Below are 18,053 nucleotides of genomic sequence, written 5' to 3'. Positions count from 1 at the left end.
TGGAAATCAAGCGAAATAAAATTAAGCCCAGGTGTGAAAACGAACGCTTTGCTTGGAAAACTGCACTTGTTGAAATGTAAACAAAGCAAAATTCAGTGTAGCATTTTCTCCTGTTTTGAAATATCCATCGTCTATTCATTGAACACATTGGCCCAACGTTTTTAAAAAATGCATGGGAAGAGAAGAAAAAGAATTCGAGAATAAAAATAAATATTTTGCAATGATTTGGAGAAAATTCGACAGATGAAGTTTCCATCATGCGTGACGCCATGACTGGCAAAATCACGCACAACGACAAGGGTATTTCATGAAAAGGCCTATTGTACGGCGCCTTATTTGTCACGGGTTTGAGAAAATTACATGGGGGTATGGATCATGGGGATGAGTAATCGTTGGAAAGATGTAACCAAACCTTTAAAAGAAATTTTATCGATGAGTATAGATCTAGATCTAATGGTATGCGTACGTACAAATACATAAATAATATAAACATATTCTAAAAACATTCCTTGATCTAACTGTAAATTATTACACTAAACATGTTTATGTTATTCAGGGAGCCACGGCCTGTCCTAGACTGGTTTACCAGCCCTAAAGCGCTTGCGCTCCTCGCCTGCAACTACTAGGAGGCGAAAGGCCGGGTACCAGTCTAGCGCTCCCTTTATTATGCCTCAAAGTCAGATTGACCAATCAGAGAGCAGAACTACTGACCCCACATGAGCCCGTATACCGTCAGTAAAATCCAAGATGGTTAATACTGACCTATACCGTCAGTAACAGCCATCTTGGATTTTTCAACACCCACCTCACATATATTTCACATGAAATTTCAGGTACAGAAATTCGTTATTCGACACTGTTTTGTGTTTTAATATCATTAATGTTGATGTGCAAGGACGTTCATGTTGGATCACGTTCGATACTTTAATAAGTTTATATAAAGTCAAAATTATCAACAAGGTTTGGCCTCTGATGTTTGAAGAGTAGTCTCCCTTTGACCCTTAACGTCTTAGGTTGTAAGTCTTAAGTTTTGAGTTTTAAGTTTTGACATGAAATGTGCGACAAAGATACCAAATAGTGTAAACTTTTCGGCATAATAAATTCGTTATGGTGTCTTTAGTTGCCGTATTCGGTGTCATATTAGGTTAGCAGAATAATATTGGGCGAGGCTGACACCATAACTAAGATAATTATGTCTCTATGACCCGTCAGTAAAATTCCAAGATGGTTGATACTGACCTACTATGAGACCGTATACCGTCAGTAACAACCATTTTGGATTTTCCAACACCCACCTCACATATTTCACATGGGAATTCTGGTACAGAAATTTGTTATTCGACACTGTTTTGTGTTTTAATATCATTAATTGTGATGAGCAAAGACATTATTTATTAAAGAAACCACGTTCGTGACTTTATTGATAAAAAAAATATAGAGAAAAAAGCTTAAAACCGAGGTCACTAATTTACAAATAGCAACGTCATAGAACATACTATAGGATGACGTCACAAACAAGAAACGTGACGCTAATGACGTCACATAGAAATAGAATAGACATTATCTGCATCATATATTCCATTGATAACGTTTATGTTTACGTTAAAGCGTTGTATATCGGAAACATATGTACTGGTCCTGTCGTTTATACCGTTGTAAGTGTCAAGTTTTCATTTTGACATGGGGCACGGGTGGCCAAGTCATCTAAGGCGCCTCGAGAGTTGCGTCCCTTGGGCACGCCAGACACCAATGATTGTGGGTTCGAATCCCGATTCGCCCTGATTATGTTTCTAGGTTTGTCAGCACCATATCCGTGCTCGTCATCTTCCCGAGGCAAAGGGAGTTAACTGACTATTAAAGTCCAGTTTCCACCCTTGCCGAACTAGGCTGGAATTTCTGGGCTCGTTCGTTCCATGCCTCTCCTATTGACCAATCAGATTCCACCTCTCGTATAACTTGCAATTGCTCTAAACAAAATGGCGGCGCCCAGTCAAAACGATCCTGATCGATAATCATGATTTATATTGTGATAAAACGGATCTTACATCGCGAAGTGCATCAAATCACGCGAGCACCTTGATTAAAAACATGAAAAGATTTGGAAAATATCTGTTGACAACGAGTCGGCGGTGCACATGCTTTGTAACTCCTGCAATCGACCGAAATCTGCACAACGGTTTACGAACCGGATTTCGATTTCGTTGCGCGATTTTGATTGGACTATGCATAAACTCGTTAGTCCAGCCAAAATGTTACTCCATAATACCAGCCTAGTTCGGCAAGGGTGGAAACTTGACTTTTATTGTCAGTTAACTCTCTTGCCTCGGGAAGATGGTGCTCGTGGGTTTCACTGAAGTGGTCAACGTCTGGGACCTGCATCACCTCCCACACGCCGTGATATAACTGGAATACTGTTAAAAGCGGCGTTTGACCCAACACACTCACTGACTTATTTTGATATGACATGTGCGACAATGTTACCAAAAAGTGAAAACTTTTCGGCATAATAAATTCGTTATGGTGTCTTTAGTTACCGTATACTGTGTCATATATTAGGTTTGCAGAACAATATTGGACGAGGCGCCAGCAGACGGGGGACGCGGCGTCAGCCTCGCCCAACATTCTTCTGCTAACCTAATATGACACCGTATACGGCAACTAAATACACCATAACTAATAATATATGGCATTTCGCTGTGGTGAAACGTTGACTCGATCCTCTGTCGAGAGGGTCGGAGACAGACCTAAATAGTATATCGCGACGCGGGGAAACGTTGACCCAGTTTTCGTGAAGCGAGATATTAGCACTTTTGGACAGCGTGAATATTTGACGTGCCAGGGTACAGGAGTAAACATATATATTATGAGGTAACTCTCGTAGAGAAGTATGGTTCATGGTTAAAAATAACAAACGCACACAAAACGTTATGGTAAATTGTGGCTTTCAATTTTAACAATATCTGCATGTCTACATGTGCAGATCTATTTCATTATAAAATGATATTACATCATTGTAGCAATTACTTTGAACGGACTAATTATGGAATAATATTAATAATTTAACTTTACTACTGTAGATATATCAATGCCAACAGTATCATGCATGTATACCACAATGATAGTGCATATCAAATTAATACCCCTTGTTCCTTGAAAACAATAACAATTTTCTTTTTTTGTAGATGTTTCAGGAAGTCATTGTTATGAAAATACGTTAATATACTAGCAACATAAAGAAACTGTGCACGGAGAAAATATATTCTGGATTGAAATACAACACAGCAAGAACAAAATGATGCAGACGCTGTAGCAGCTGAATGATCGGATCATAAGAAAATGTCAACGGGACCTGAACAACATCTGTTACGATGACGTCAGAAGATCAAATGGAGTAGGGGGTCAAACGACAAATTCACAAAGTCAATAACGGGTATGACCACCCTGTGCGTCACAGCAGTGCATCGGCGACGCATGGAGTCCACCAAATGGGCATGGAAGGCCTGGGGAATGGCCTGCCATATCCTCCTCAAATCCTGTGCCAAGTCACGGACGTTATCTGGAGGATGTTGAAGACGACGCAGACGGCGCTCCATTTCATCCCACACATGCTCTATTGGGGAGAGATCTGGAGAAATTGCAGGCCATGGCAGTAACATGACATTGTTCTGGTGAAGGAAATCCATTGCGACCCTAGCCGTGTGAGGACGAACGTTGTCCTGTTGAAATGTCAATCCCGGGCCATGACGTTGCAGGAAAGGAATGACCACAGGCCTCAGAATCTGATCTCTGTAGCCAACACCGGTGAGATTGCCCTGAACAACCACCAAAGGGGTTCGGTGCCGTGCTGTTATCCTACCCAAAATCATCACAGAGCCACCTCCAAAACGATTCCTCTCCACAATACAGTTGCGTGCATAACGTTCTCCCAAACGCCGGTAGACACGTTGGCGCCCGTCACTGTGGGAAATGTTGAACCTCGATTCATCTGTAAAGACAACATTTCTCCACCATATTCGAGGTTGGCGAACATGATTTCGACACCATCTTAGACGGTTGACTCGATGACGGTGTGTCAGGATGGGACGTATGGCAGGGCGTCGTGGTCGAATCCCGTACTGACGTAAACGATTCCTGACAGTGTTGGGATGGATACGGCGCAGTCCAGGAATTGTCTGAGACGTCGTTACTGCCGTTTGGAACCTGTGTCGGAGATGTGTAACTCGAATCCATCTGTCCTGTCTTGGCGTCGTTACTCGGGGACGTCCTGATCGTGGGTGGTCGGCAACGTCATTTGTGTTCTGATAACGCCTCACCAATGCCGATATCGTGTTACGATGGCATTGGAAATGTGTTGCCACCTGTTGTTGCCTCATTCCCGCTCGGATCATTCCAATGGCTTCATGACGCTGTGCAGCTGTCAATCTTGGCATGATTTGCTTGTGATATGCGTGTGTCTGCGCCTGAGAAGTTTTGAATTTTTGAATGACCACAGATCATGCTTTCCAAAGTGACAGCGAATTTTGGGTTGCACATGCTGTGTACAGCTGCACAGGTTGCACGTGCAGTAACACATTGCACGTCCATAGGCCCCGATGAATGACGTCATATCACGTGGCACGTGCATGAGCGTTTGAATGTCTCCAATAATTGCTGTGTTCAAACCTATCTTTCATATATGGACGGTATGCCCTTATATCTATATTTTCTCTGTGCACAGTTTCTTTATGTGGCTAGTATAGTTTTGTTTTCATAATGTGATTGTTTTCTACTTTTATATTACATAAGTATCTAAACTGAAATGTGTTACATTCTTGTGGCCAGTCTTTCACATATGTTTGAGGAGGTCACTATGATTGTTTTCCTTAAAATCAGCCCCTTGTTGATTTTGGATGTGGAATTTTGTCTACATTCTTGGAACTGGGTGTTTGTGTTTTGAGGATTTCATTATCCAGGTTAGTTTATTTGATTTGTGTATTTCATATACTGCATATGGTCTTGTATATATTGTATTTCGTATGAGGTGTTAGATTAATGCATCAGTGTATAATTGAATTAAATTCTCTGGTGAATTAAAGTACAGTTGGTATTTCAACCATCAGTGCAGTTGGTTGTATGTGGAGGTTAATTCATTTAAATCATATCGTAAATCAATCGTATTGCATCTATACAGTATGTTATCTAGTATGCTGTATTACAAGTATAAACTAAGAACTACTATGTAGTTATCCTTCTAAATTAATGTTTTTCGTGAATTTAATGTATTCACATTGTATTTACAAATGGCAATTGTATATAGTTATTCAGAAATATACTACTCAAAATTTGATAAGGATCGTAGATATTTTTCTTAATAAAAAAACAAAATAACTGCATAACTGGCAATATTGTGTTCAAGTGAAATCAAAAACGTCTCCAACACACTTGCACGTGCATTTCATGCCATGGGAAATGCGTTTCACATCACAGTTCATGCTTTTGCTACCATTGCACGATTTCCAATCAGGCAACGGTGTCTGATTCATTCTGAAACTTTAAACTCAATTGAGTGTTTACACTACGTTTATCTACGCAATGCCCCCTCAACGTGTAAGGCGTCGCCTGACGACAGAACAACTGGGCAGATGTATTGGAATGCTTGATGCTGGCTATTCACAACGTGACGTTGCCAATGCACTAAACGTCAGCCAGAGCGTTGTAAGCGGGGCCTGGTCCCGACAGCAAAATGTTGGTACAGCAGCACACCGACATGGGGGTGGTTGTCAGAGGTCGACAACCCAACGCCAAGATCATTTTGTGGCTCTTCAGGCACGACGTCATCCCTTCTGGACAGCAACCAGCCTACGTAACGACCTCCTGAACGCCTCGGGGGTGAATGTGTCCACTCAGACGATACGGAATCGTCTTCACAATGCAGGTCTCTACTCGAGAAGGGCATGTGTCCGAATCCCCCTGACTGTTCGACACCGGCGGGAGCGATTGGAATGGGCTGAAGATCATGTCACTTGGACACGGAACGATTGGGTTCCAGTTCTGTTCACCGATGAGTCCAGGTATTGTTTGGACTTTACAGACAGGAGGCAGCGGGTGTGGCGACGACAACGTGAACGTTTCCATGATGCCAACATCAGTGAACATGACCGTTATGGTGGTGGTTCCATTATGGTCTGGGGTGGAATCAACAGAGATGGAAGGACAGATCTTCATGTCCTGGAGAGAGGAACAATGACGGGGGTGAGGTACCGGGATGAGATCCTCGATGTGTACGTCAGACCCTACGCTGGTGCTGTTGGCCCTGAGTTCATCCTGATGGATGATAACGCCCGTCCTCATCGCGCCAGGGTGGTTGAGCAGTACCTTGAGCAGGAGACAATTGTCCGCATGGATTGGCCAGCGCGCTCGCCGGACTTGAACCCGATTGAGCATGTCTGGAACATGCTGCAGGTTGCCCTTTCACGCCGTAGAGCACAACCCACGACTTTGGCAGAGCTCGGACATGCCCTCGTGGAAGAGTGGAACAACCTTCCCATTGGGAACATCCGGGTGCTTATTGACAGCATATCTCGACGTTGTCAGGCCGTCATTGATGCAAGGGGAGGTCATACTCGATATTGACACTTCATCGACTAAGTGTAATGATGGACTATCCCTCATAACTGTGTAATTCTTTCTCTTGTTTGCTGTTAACATTTTTTAATGAAATGCCTTTTGGTGTTTGCAGATTTCAAACATTCCATATTGATACAAGTTCATGCCGTTCATGCATTTTCATTCATAACATGATTAAACACGTTTCTGAGTCAGAGTCATGTCTTTTGTTATGTTTGTGGTAACTTACACACATATCACCTAGTGATCCTTATCAAATTTTGAGTAGTATAGTTTACAACCTGCTATTTATATTTAAGGATGTATTCATGCCAGTGCTAATGTGCTAGCTGACCATAAACTCAAGGACATAAATATTTTTTCAATATTAAGTGACGTCCAAAAGAAACTTTACCAACTGAAAATATAAATTTCAGACAAAGTATAATTTTTTTTTCGAAGAAGTCTATCTAAAACACATAACCTAAATACAACAATAGTGTATGCAGAAAATGTTAATCGTCTGTTACATGTTTGCGAGACAACACGCGAAAAAGTGAAAAACACGTGCACCACGGACAACTGCAAATGCACGTGCGGGTAAGGGTATAAAACTATGGCAACGGCAAGTCAGACATCCACAGTGATAAAAAACACACAAAAGAAATACTACGACTCACAGTCGAACAACGTGAACGAGCCTGGGTATGGTACAGATGGGAGCCACCCACGCCCATATTGCACGAACATTCGGTTGCTCCCGTGTTGCCGTTACCAACTTGATGCAACGTTACAGACAGACAGTGCATGCGGACCGCTGACAGGCCAAGAACAGGCAGACCCAGGGTGACCACGTTCTTTTGGACGTCAGTTTATATAAAAATGTATTTTGCTGTTGGTTGAAAATAAATTAGATTAAAACGTATCACCTAAACACAACTTATTCATTCCTATCACTGACATGCGCAAAATGCACGTGCTGGGCGTCCAAATGCCCGTATTGCTCGGAATAAGGCAGAACCCTTGGACAAATACCTGTATGCAAATCTGGTATAAAACGGGTGCGAAAAGGCTCTTTCACATGGGAACATTGAGTTGCCGCAAAGCGATCATGCCTCGATTAGCATTGGAACAGAGAGGAAAGGGCAATGGGAACGTTGGACATGGGGGCAACTCAGGCCCATGTTGCTGGGTTATGGGCTGTTCGAGAAGGACGATACTGAGGTTAGTCACCCGGTTTAGGCAGACAGGGGAACAGCAGACAGGCCTAGGAGTGGTAGACCCTGAGTTACCACATCTCTGGAAGACCGCCATGTACCACTGCTTCACTTTAGCAACAGATACCTCACAGTGACGTCATGGGGAGGACATGCTCTTGGTCATCCCATCAGCAGGAAGACTTTGTCAAGACGACTTCGTCACCATTGTCTGAGAGCCTACAGACCGTTCAAGGGAATGACGTTAACGTGTGAACATCGACGTCAGAAAATGAGGTGGGCGAGGAATGTCGAGCGATGGCAGCAGAGAAATTGTCATACTGTTTAGCGATGAGAGCAGGTTCCAACTCTTCAAAGCAGATGGCAGGGTGCGTGTTTATCGTCGGCCAGGGCTACGGACGGCACGTTGTTGCGTGCAGGAAATTGAACCATGCGGTGGTGGCAGGGGATGGTCGGGGTGGGATTTGTTGAGACATGAAGACGAATCTGGTTGTTATTGATGGCTGCACGCTACATCAATTAAGTGTCAACAACACTTGTATCGCCATTTCTTTAACGCCACCCACAAACGTTATTCAAGCAAGATAACACCACACATCATACAGTCCGCATAACCATGGCAACAGGAACAATAGAAAATACAGGTCACAAAGACAAATATGTGTTCTAACTGCCATTCGCCAATTCCCAATGAACCAGTCTCACTCACATTTAAGTGTGATTTCTGTAAAATGAGGCAAAAATCAAAGAACATTCTCACCACCCTTAAAACCAAATTTACACTAAAGTGTCAAGAGTCAGGGAACTGCTTCAACTATATGTAGAAGGCAGTGCAGTAAAAACATGTTTCAGCACTTTGAAATCCACAAGTGACACAGGTGAACTTGAGGAGGCGCTCTTGTCATGTGATTGGATAAAAATCACATATCATATCAAAACAAAGAAGTGATTGGCATGGAACGTTTACTGAATGCATAAGTATTTTGTATGTACTTTGTATGGTATGTGACCTGACCCGTGAAGATTACGGGTTAGAATAGGTCTTCAGCAACCAATACTTGCCGTAAAAGGCGACTAACGGGATCGGGTGGTCAGGTTCGCTGACTTGGTTGATACATGTCATCGATCCCAATTGCGTGGATCGATGCTCATGATGTCAATTACTGGATTGTCTGGTCCAGACTCGATTATTTTAGAGACCGCCGTCATGTAGCTGGAATATTGCTGAATGCAGCGTTAAACAACAAACAAACAAAAAAACAACAAATTGTATGGTATGTACATGCATTCGCAAGTTAAACGCCAACAACGCGACCTTCTTCCTTGCCCGGCAGGAGGTCCTGACATGTCTCCAGTAGAACATTTGTGGGACCACCTGGGACGACAGATTAGGCAACGTCAGCCACGGCTAGAGACAATTGGCGTTAGCACTGGCATTGCAGGCAGAATTGCGTCCGATACCTGTGCACGCCATTAGACAACTAACTTCCTCTGCTCGGCGCCGTGTCGGAGCCTGAATCGAAGATGGGGGAGAACACACCCGATATTAACTGGATAGTTGCCTTTTCGAACATTTTGAAAGTGGCGGCGCATTTTTATTGGTGATCGACTATTGGACAGTTAACCTTCTTCGCAAAACATCCGCTGGATTTGTCAGAGTTTATGCAAACACGTTGTAAAATTACCCTGTTTAAAATACAATCACCGTTAAAAATATAGCTTTCTTATTTTTTGTCTTTGAAAATATACTACGTGACGTTTCTTATGTCCTTGAGTTTATGAAATCATGTAATTGTGTGTTATCTCTACGAAAGCTATAGTATGTGCACAGCCAACATCTACCCCTATACCCGCTAGTATACCTTCTCATTCCCGATTCTGAAGATACCACGTGCAAATTACAATTTGTTTATCTTCTGGGTTACGCATGTGCGCTTTTTCACAGTATATAGGTACTTGCATCATTGTATCCTGCTGCTTACAGTTTCAATTATGATGTTAGTTAGTTTGTTTAACACCTCACTCGGCAATATTCCAGCTATATGACGGCGGTCTGTAAATAGTCGAGTGTGGACAAGACAATCCAGTGATTGACATGAGCATCCACGCAATTTGGATCGATGTCATGAATCAACCAAGTCAGCGAGCCTGCCCACCCGATCACGTTAGTCGCCTCTTACGACTATTTACAAGCATAGTCGCCTTTTACGGCAAGCATGGGTTGCTGAAGACCTATTCTCCCCCGGATCTTCACGGGTCATTGTTTTCTGAATGTATAACGTTATACATAAGCATACAAGTCCATATATATATATATATATATATATATACTGAGTCAAATTAAAAACTTCACATTTTTAAAAGTAATCCCATATATGATATACAACGGACAAATGTATAAGAGAAGGTAATTTTTAATCATTAATGTCCAAAGAAGGACATTAAGGGAACACGTGCAGGACCTAGCAACAGTTCTTTTCACATCAGTAATTCCGAGATTCGAGTATATTTTTGTATGTATTACTCGTTATTGCATTTACAAATGAAAATTAGAAAAAAACACGTATAAAATGTTCAAAATGCAAAAGAAACAAGTGCAAAAGTGAGCGTGGCTCACTAATACCCCCGACCCACCTAGTGTGTCAGTAGTTACAAATTAAATAGCTAGGATAGGGTTAGCCAACTTAGGGTTTGAAAAATTCATAAAAAAATGGAAAATTAATAAAAACATTTTTTTTTCTTTTGACTGCACCTTCATATGACACAGATTATATGTACTAAGTTTGAGATGAATCCACTGAATAGTTTAAGAGAAATCGCGCGGACAAAGTTTTCGGACGGACGTTAGGGTTTGAAAAATTCCTTAAAAAAATGGAAAATTGATAAAAACAATTCTTTTTCTTTTGACTGCACCCCTTCATATGACACATATTATATGTACTAAGTTTGAGATGAATCCACTGAAAAGTTTAAGAGAAATCGCGCCGACAAAGTTTTCAGACGGACATTAGGGTTTGAAAAATTCATAAAAAAATTGGGAAATTAATAAAAACAATGTTTTTCTTTTGACTGCACCCCTCCATATGACACAGATTATATGTACTAAGTTTGAGATGAATCCCCTGAATAGTTTAAGAGTGATGATACCAGGTGTTCGCGAAATAGTGGGCGTACCCTGTCCCACCCGTCACAAACACATGCAAAGGTAAGTCAAATATTCACCTGAACAAACACGTGAACATGTGGTACAAGCAGGCCAGTATGAATGTTAATTGTCTGCAGTACAGTTCAGTAGTCAAGGTCTACCGGACTAGCGCGAATTCTGAACGCTGCTATGACTTGACAGGGCTGTTAACTTGCACTCTCCAAAGACGCATATATACTCTCCAAAACGTTCACTGTACTCCATACATGTTTTGTTTTACATTGTGTCTGCCCAATCCCTAAAATATACTTTGATTTGTTTTTGAAAATATCCGGTATTTATGTATTGTTGCATTTAAGTCAACCACTATACACGAATGTACATTCGTCGCCAAATGGATATAATTATGAGCTCTTTACTGACCACCATTGAAGTAGACAGACCTGAAATTAAGAGTGATCTCCCTTGGCCCACACGTCTTTCCACACATACACCGCGAATATATTACACATACAATGTACTTTGATATTATATTTTTTAATGTTGAAGTAAACAATACCAGTCAATGAAGTAAATGATAAAGAGTACAAATTCGGAAGCCTAATCAATTTTCATTATGCTTGTTGAAGGTCCAAGTGCAGTAGGGGATAATACCAGGAGTTTGCTGAATAGATAGGTTATTATCCCTTGCCATTTTGTTGATCGTGCATATCTTGATAAATCTTTGCACATATGTCAGCCCTGTCATGAACTGGGTGTTTGTTACTCTCTAGGCATTTTGAATTATTTTTTTATAATCCCTTGTTTCAAACAAATTTGAGGGTAGAGTTTGTTTTCAGAGTACAACTCAAAAACGGTTAAATATATCTTGATAAAATTTTGTGCAGATATGTCTGGCAATGAACTGGTGCCTTTTGCTGTGTATTCTGGTGTCCTTGACAAAATATTCCAGTCAATGGACCATTAATGACCCATTTGTATTTCTTCACCTATCAAGTGGTTAAGTGTTTACTTGTATGTTTGAAAGTTAATTCCATTAAAAGGAATTGAAAAACCCAGTGTATCCAATGACAGCCACAGCTCCCAGTCATCTTCTCACAGTAACACCCCCTACTGAGAAGGAATATGAGCATTTTATGCTCGTTCCATAAATAAAACACTGACCTTAGTTGTACTCCAGCTGTGGCCAAATTAGTTAAATAAAATATTTTTCAATTTTGATGCCCCACTCATGTATTTTAGTTCTGTGTTATGACATGTGAAGAAGATAACACAGGTTGGAGCTAGGATACCTACAAAATACATTCCTTAACTGTTACGATATTAATGTAATATGTCATGGACACAAGACATGGGCTGCACACATTATCCACGTTCCAACCAAGTCTTCAGTGTAAACAGCCGATCCTAAAGTCAAGCTTTGAAAATCAGCACTGGCTTACTGAATATGGCTCGTTATGTGCTGTATCACTTCTTCATTCATTTTCTTGTTTGAAGGCTCTGTGATTGGTCCAATGGCAAGTTTGATTTTCTTCATCATCATCATCATTATCATCAATATCTGGAGCCCATTCCTGGTAATGCTAGCTACTGCCTGGCATCTAGCATCTCACCATATGTCCTTGAGTACAAAAATGAATACCATGAAGATCCAGACTAGTCAACCCATGGCAGGTGACTATTGGGATTGGGTGGTAGTGCTCGCTGACTTAATGTTTGTTTGTTTGTTTGTTGTTTAACGACACACTCAGCAATATTCCAGCTATTTGCGGTGGTCTGTAAATAATCAAGTCTGGACCAGACAATCCAGTGATTGACATCATGAGCATTGATCCATGCAATTAGGATACAAGCTTTACCACCCGATCCCGTTAGTTGCCTCTTACGACAAGCATAGTCGCCCTTTACGGGAAGCATGGGTTGTGCTGACTTAATGGCTGTTGGATGTCTTCATATCTTAAATGTGTAGAATGATGCTCATGAGGTCATCACTGGATTGTCTGGTCTAGACTCGATCATGTACAAACAGCCATCAAATAGCTGGTACAGTGCCAAGTGCAGCGTTAAAAACCAACAACAGAAATGAAAACAGGATGCTGGTGTTATTTGATTGACTTTACTTTGATTCTATATATTATACATTATATTCAGGTGAATCCTTAAGGTACATTTTTACAGTAAAAGACAAAGATTTCAAACTATAAATAGCAAGCATAGTTTGCATATATCACAAAGTATGATGTGCTGAGAATTGAGTATGAAAACCAGGGAAAAGTCCTCTCCACGGACGACTCATTTTATACAAATCAGCTCAGCTCTACGTAATTTATACAGATTTTCTTTGTGTATACATAACCCTCTGTGTAAATGTACAGTTTAGGAAACAGTTATCAATAACTTGTGTCATGTTCGCCAGATGCAAACAGTTCTCAATAACTCGTGTCATGTTCACCAGATGCAAACACTTCGAAATTTACTCAGGTTGAATAAAAACCAATTGCACGAACAGGAAAACTGCTGATACTATTTCCCACACAAATTCAAAAATTAACACAAGAAAGTCTAATTTCTAAGTCCAATCCAAAACACTACCTACTGATAGTTGGCAAGAAAATTGAAGTGCAAAGTACCTGAATGGGATTATGTGAATCTTTCAAAATGAACAAATGAGCAACTGTTTGGATATAAAATGGAACCCTACAAGACTGAAAACACTTCTTTAGCATGTTCCAGTATGTGTTAAAATTGTGCCTCCTCGTATCGCACAGTGTCTCTTCCTGTTGGCATTCATTATTAACTGGAAGATAACTCTAATATTCCCTGTTCTCAACATTAGTATACTCTGTGTTATGTGGGAACATTGTAACAATGATGCGTGATACTTGATATGGTACTGTAATGGCTAAGTAATAATGTCTATTACTAAATACTGTAAACTTTGATGGGAACGTGACAATACACAAATAAGCCTCTCTATGCACTGTTCTGTATTCCGACATACTGTTGTAAGATCTCGTAGCACTGAAAACAGACACAGTTGGAATTCTGATGAGTTCCAATGACCATAATACCCTTTTCAAAATCCCAAGCTTGAACGATTTTGTTGGTAATATGAAGATATGAAACCAATCAGTGTTTTCTGAGATATGACATACTCTGAAATACAATTTGGACCAATTTCATATTGAGCTTATTAACTTATTCAATATGGCTCCTGGGAAGAGGGGTTTAATATTATGAACAGGACATCAATTTCATGATACATTTAAACACATCTCTCCTTTTAAAACAAATAATATAATGCAACTAAATGTCAGCGAAATAAGAGATGCTGCAGACTCAACAGAAACCAAACAATAATACCTTGAATGTATCAGGGATCCGGCACAAACAATCATAGCACCTTGACTGACATCTCCTATGCCTTGAAACAGCTGTAAAATCTAAGCCACCACAACTCTGTAGTCCTAATTTTGATCGAAATATTAAAGATGGGTTAACTCTTGTGACTTGCTAGCTTGGTAAAAAGGTATTAGTGTCGGTACTGAAACATACATAAAGACTACAGGTGATATCAGAACTCAACCCTGTCTTCATTGATTCTACAGCTCTTAAATGCCAATACAGACTTTGCATTCATCCAGTTCAGTATGACCCAAGAAGAGGTTTTTCATATCATGCAGATGACTGAACATACAAGTTTTTGAAAAAAATATTGGACTTCTAATAATGTTCGTACTGCAATGAAGGTTTGTTGGTATGTGAATGAAGAGGAATTATTGGAATCATAGGTGCAATGTCCATTTGTGCGAGCCTCTGATACTCCAGGTAGGTTTTGAAATCTTCTATTTAGGTCATACAACAAGAGGGAGAGGCAGACAGGAGCACTTAGAGAACATCCTCCCCTCTGAAAATCAAAAGTTTTATAGAGAGAAAGTTTCCAAGCCAGTGCAAATTTCTGTACAAAGCAAGCTCTTTAGAAAACCCTGAAACATAAATATTGTGAAGTAATCACACTTCAGATACTATATCCACATATAACATCTGTACAGGTACGACAGAACGTAAAATTACAAACAGCACATCATAAACGGCCACTCTCCTTACAAGCAGAAGTAATTGCACAAACTCCCAAATGGTTTCTAATTGAAGTGGATGGTGCAAATTCTGTTTAACCTTGTCATGCAACCTATAGATATTGATCAAGGAGGAAATTTGGAAATAAAAGCTTGAAAAAGTTATTTTTAAAAACAAATCTGAAAGACTGCATATGTAATTTAAAGAAGATATAGGACCAGGGACATACATACCAGCTTCTGGAGAAATAATTTCCAGATGGCGATTTCTAAAATTTTAAAAACCTCAAATGTAATCATTTCCAAGATCCATTTTCTGTGGACTGCCAATGGTCTGTTTATAATTTGCACCATACACAATATATACCAGCTCTGTTTGTAATTTTAAGCCTGAAGGACAATGTTGTGCTAACTGCATGTATCTGTGTACAGTCACATGGACTAATGATAAAAACACAAACTCTCGGACACCACTCTACCTATGGCAAAAACCAAAATGTCACTAAATGCTATTTCCTTAAATTGTAATTTATTTTATTCCAAAACATGAACTGTTTCCTTTACGGATATATGCATGAGTCTGTGACTTGTCTTTAGCATAGCTCTAGTAAACTTGATTTTGGGCTGGTATGATTTGGGCCAGTTCCAAAGTTTGATGTTGATAATAATTTTAATTTTGGGGTGTAGATTAACAGGTCTGCAAGTTTTCCATGTAAAAAAACCCCAAACTTTTCAGGATTGAAGTTGATAAATAACAGCTCTAATCATCAAAAATATTCTCTGAAAATGATGAGTTGGAGCAAATATACTCAACTTGGAAGATCGAGAAACAACCCGCACAGTTTCGATCTATTAGTCACAATAGACAAAATAATGTTTATGAGGACATCAATAATTTCACAATTAAATTATTTATCCTGTATAAAACTTTAAACTGATCCCTTCGTTTAACAAAGGTTCTCATGAAAATCTTAAAGTGATCCCACAGCCCTGGTGCGTCTAAACATTTTTGGAGAGTGCTTGTATGAATGTCACATTATATAAGTAGTTTTGAGGAACAGCGGCCCGTGGGAGAGTTGTGTGAGAGAGTTGTGTACGCAGTGTTTCAACACTGAAAGAAGTGAACAAACTAAAGTATTATTCCACATTGATTCATCACAATATGTTGATTTGTTCATGACAAAAACTGATCTGGTGTGCTGTCTGTTCAAAACTCTACCATCAACATACCACAAAACTGTTCTTAAACCCTGTAATTATCAACTATGAGAAGAAACTCACAATACGTTTGTCATCCAGGTCAACATCAAAAACAGAATCTTCACTGAGTCCTTGTCAAAGTCACACTCTCAAAACCATTACTTCAATATTTACAATATGTTTGCGACATTGACCTTCTACTTTTTCCAGCATAAATTCCTGCACCAAGTGGATATGGTGATAATTTTCTTTTTCTGAGTAAAATAATAGGTTCTACAAACAGTCTTCAAGTCTACCTTATATACATACTAATTCATGGTGTATAATAAAAGTTAAGTATATTTATTCAATAGCATTATAGGACATCTGCAAGCCTTACATTGGCCGAGTCCTCGTAACCATGGAGATGACAACATATACAGATTGTAACAATGTTTCTCCTGGTTTCTGGAAGCAATGATTGAACACTGTGCAACACACCGCCATGTTTATCACTATCACCAGCCCTAAATCAGGACTCGTACATACCCCTTGGCTCTGGTCTACATGGCTTCTCTCGTGTCATCTCTCACATGCATTTATAGAAAGTAGCCAGGTGTCTACCAACTAACACAAGCCAATAGATGTAGACTATGAAGTTAGTTTGTCCAAATATTAAATCTTAGGTTACAGTGATTTACGTTTTAACAATTCAGTCTTATACAGAAAGCATATAGTGCACAATATGTGAATACTTAATACACATAGTGTGACATTAGGAGTACTCATTGTTAGCAGTGAAAGGGTTAACAGTGTTTCGCGCACCAGGAGATGATACTTCATCACTCCGACTCAAGTCTTGAGTTCTCATTCTCGGGATGCACCAATGTCCAGCACTTGAATCATATTGATCAACATCAAGACCCTTGGTCTGGTGCACTGAACTGTCTCCATGCAACGATGCAGCTGCACCAGTATTGCAGCACCATATGTCTCGATCAGATCTGCAAGGAGTCCTGCCATCAGCATCAAGCTGAAGCCCGGCTGCAGCATCTAGATCAACTCCACACACTGTATAGTCACTTCAGCACTGTCACATCACAAGGTAAGTACAACTCTGCTAATCCACCAGGAAATATTTCAGCTAAAGAATCTGCAGAACAAAGGGCCCTGCAGAGTAACCTCCCTTGATTCCCCCCATGTGGCTGTGCTGCCAGTATATGCTTGTCCCATCACAGAATGTAAGTAAGTGTGACCAATGTCCCTATGGTCGGAACTATATCACTGTGGAGTGTCTTGATCGCATTGTGTCCTCTCGGCTGCGAACACTACCCTGCGATGAGCGGGAATAGGGTGGGTGGCCATCTATATCTCCTGTTACGTATGCACCATAAAACTTTTCCTGTTCATCTCGCTGTCTGGAAAACTCTTCCTCCAGTTTCTACAATGGAAACATTCCTGCAGTGAGTATTTTGAAAGGTACAGGCAACACAATAAAACATTGTTTGTATAAAATAAAACAATTGACCTTGTAATGAACACACATGTTCAATTTGTCATGTTCTAATAAAAAAATGATCCTTTTACATATTCCTATAACAGTGTTTGCGTTGTGTTCCAAATAATGGTGTCCCCTGTGACGCGGTAGCCGCGAGTGCGGTAGGCGCGAAGCTATCTAGGGGAGTTTGGGGGCATGCCCCCCCAAGAAATTTTGTTAAATGTGGACCTGAAATGGTGAACTTTAGGCCATTCTGAGCATAAATAAGTGTGTGGTTAAAATCTTTAAGTCTCAGTTCTTATGTGTGTACACAAAACATCTTTGAAATCTTCATAGATTAACCACTTGGCTCT

General features: G+C 40.3%; 1 protein-coding gene across 4 annotated transcripts in view; it reads right to left on the bottom strand.

Moving 5' to 3' along the window:
• Window positions 1-13,049: 13,049 nt before the first annotated feature.
• Window positions 13,050-18,053, bottom strand: part of LOC124145676 (serine/threonine-protein kinase 10-like) — a 128,915-nt gene continuing 123,911 nt past the window's right edge. For all 4 annotated transcript variants that reach the window (XM_048393415.1, XM_048393416.1, XM_048393417.1 and 1 more), the window contains one exon: window positions 13,050-17,643. In XM_048393415.1, the coding sequence (XP_048249372.1) occupies window positions 17,479-17,643 (165 nt within the window). In that variant the 3' untranslated portion in view covers window positions 13,050-17,478. The remainder of the gene's footprint in view (window positions 17,644-18,053) is intronic.

Source organism: Haliotis rufescens, unplaced genomic scaffold (genome assembly GCF_023055435.1).
Source record: "Haliotis rufescens isolate VD_foot unplaced genomic scaffold, xgHalRufe1.0.p SCAF_12, whole genome shotgun sequence".
NCBI classification, from domain to species: Eukaryota; Metazoa; Mollusca; class Gastropoda; order Lepetellida; family Haliotidae; genus Haliotis; species Haliotis rufescens.
The sequence above is the reverse complement of the archived record's forward strand: the minus strand, read 5'-3'. Positions and strand labels throughout refer to the sequence as shown.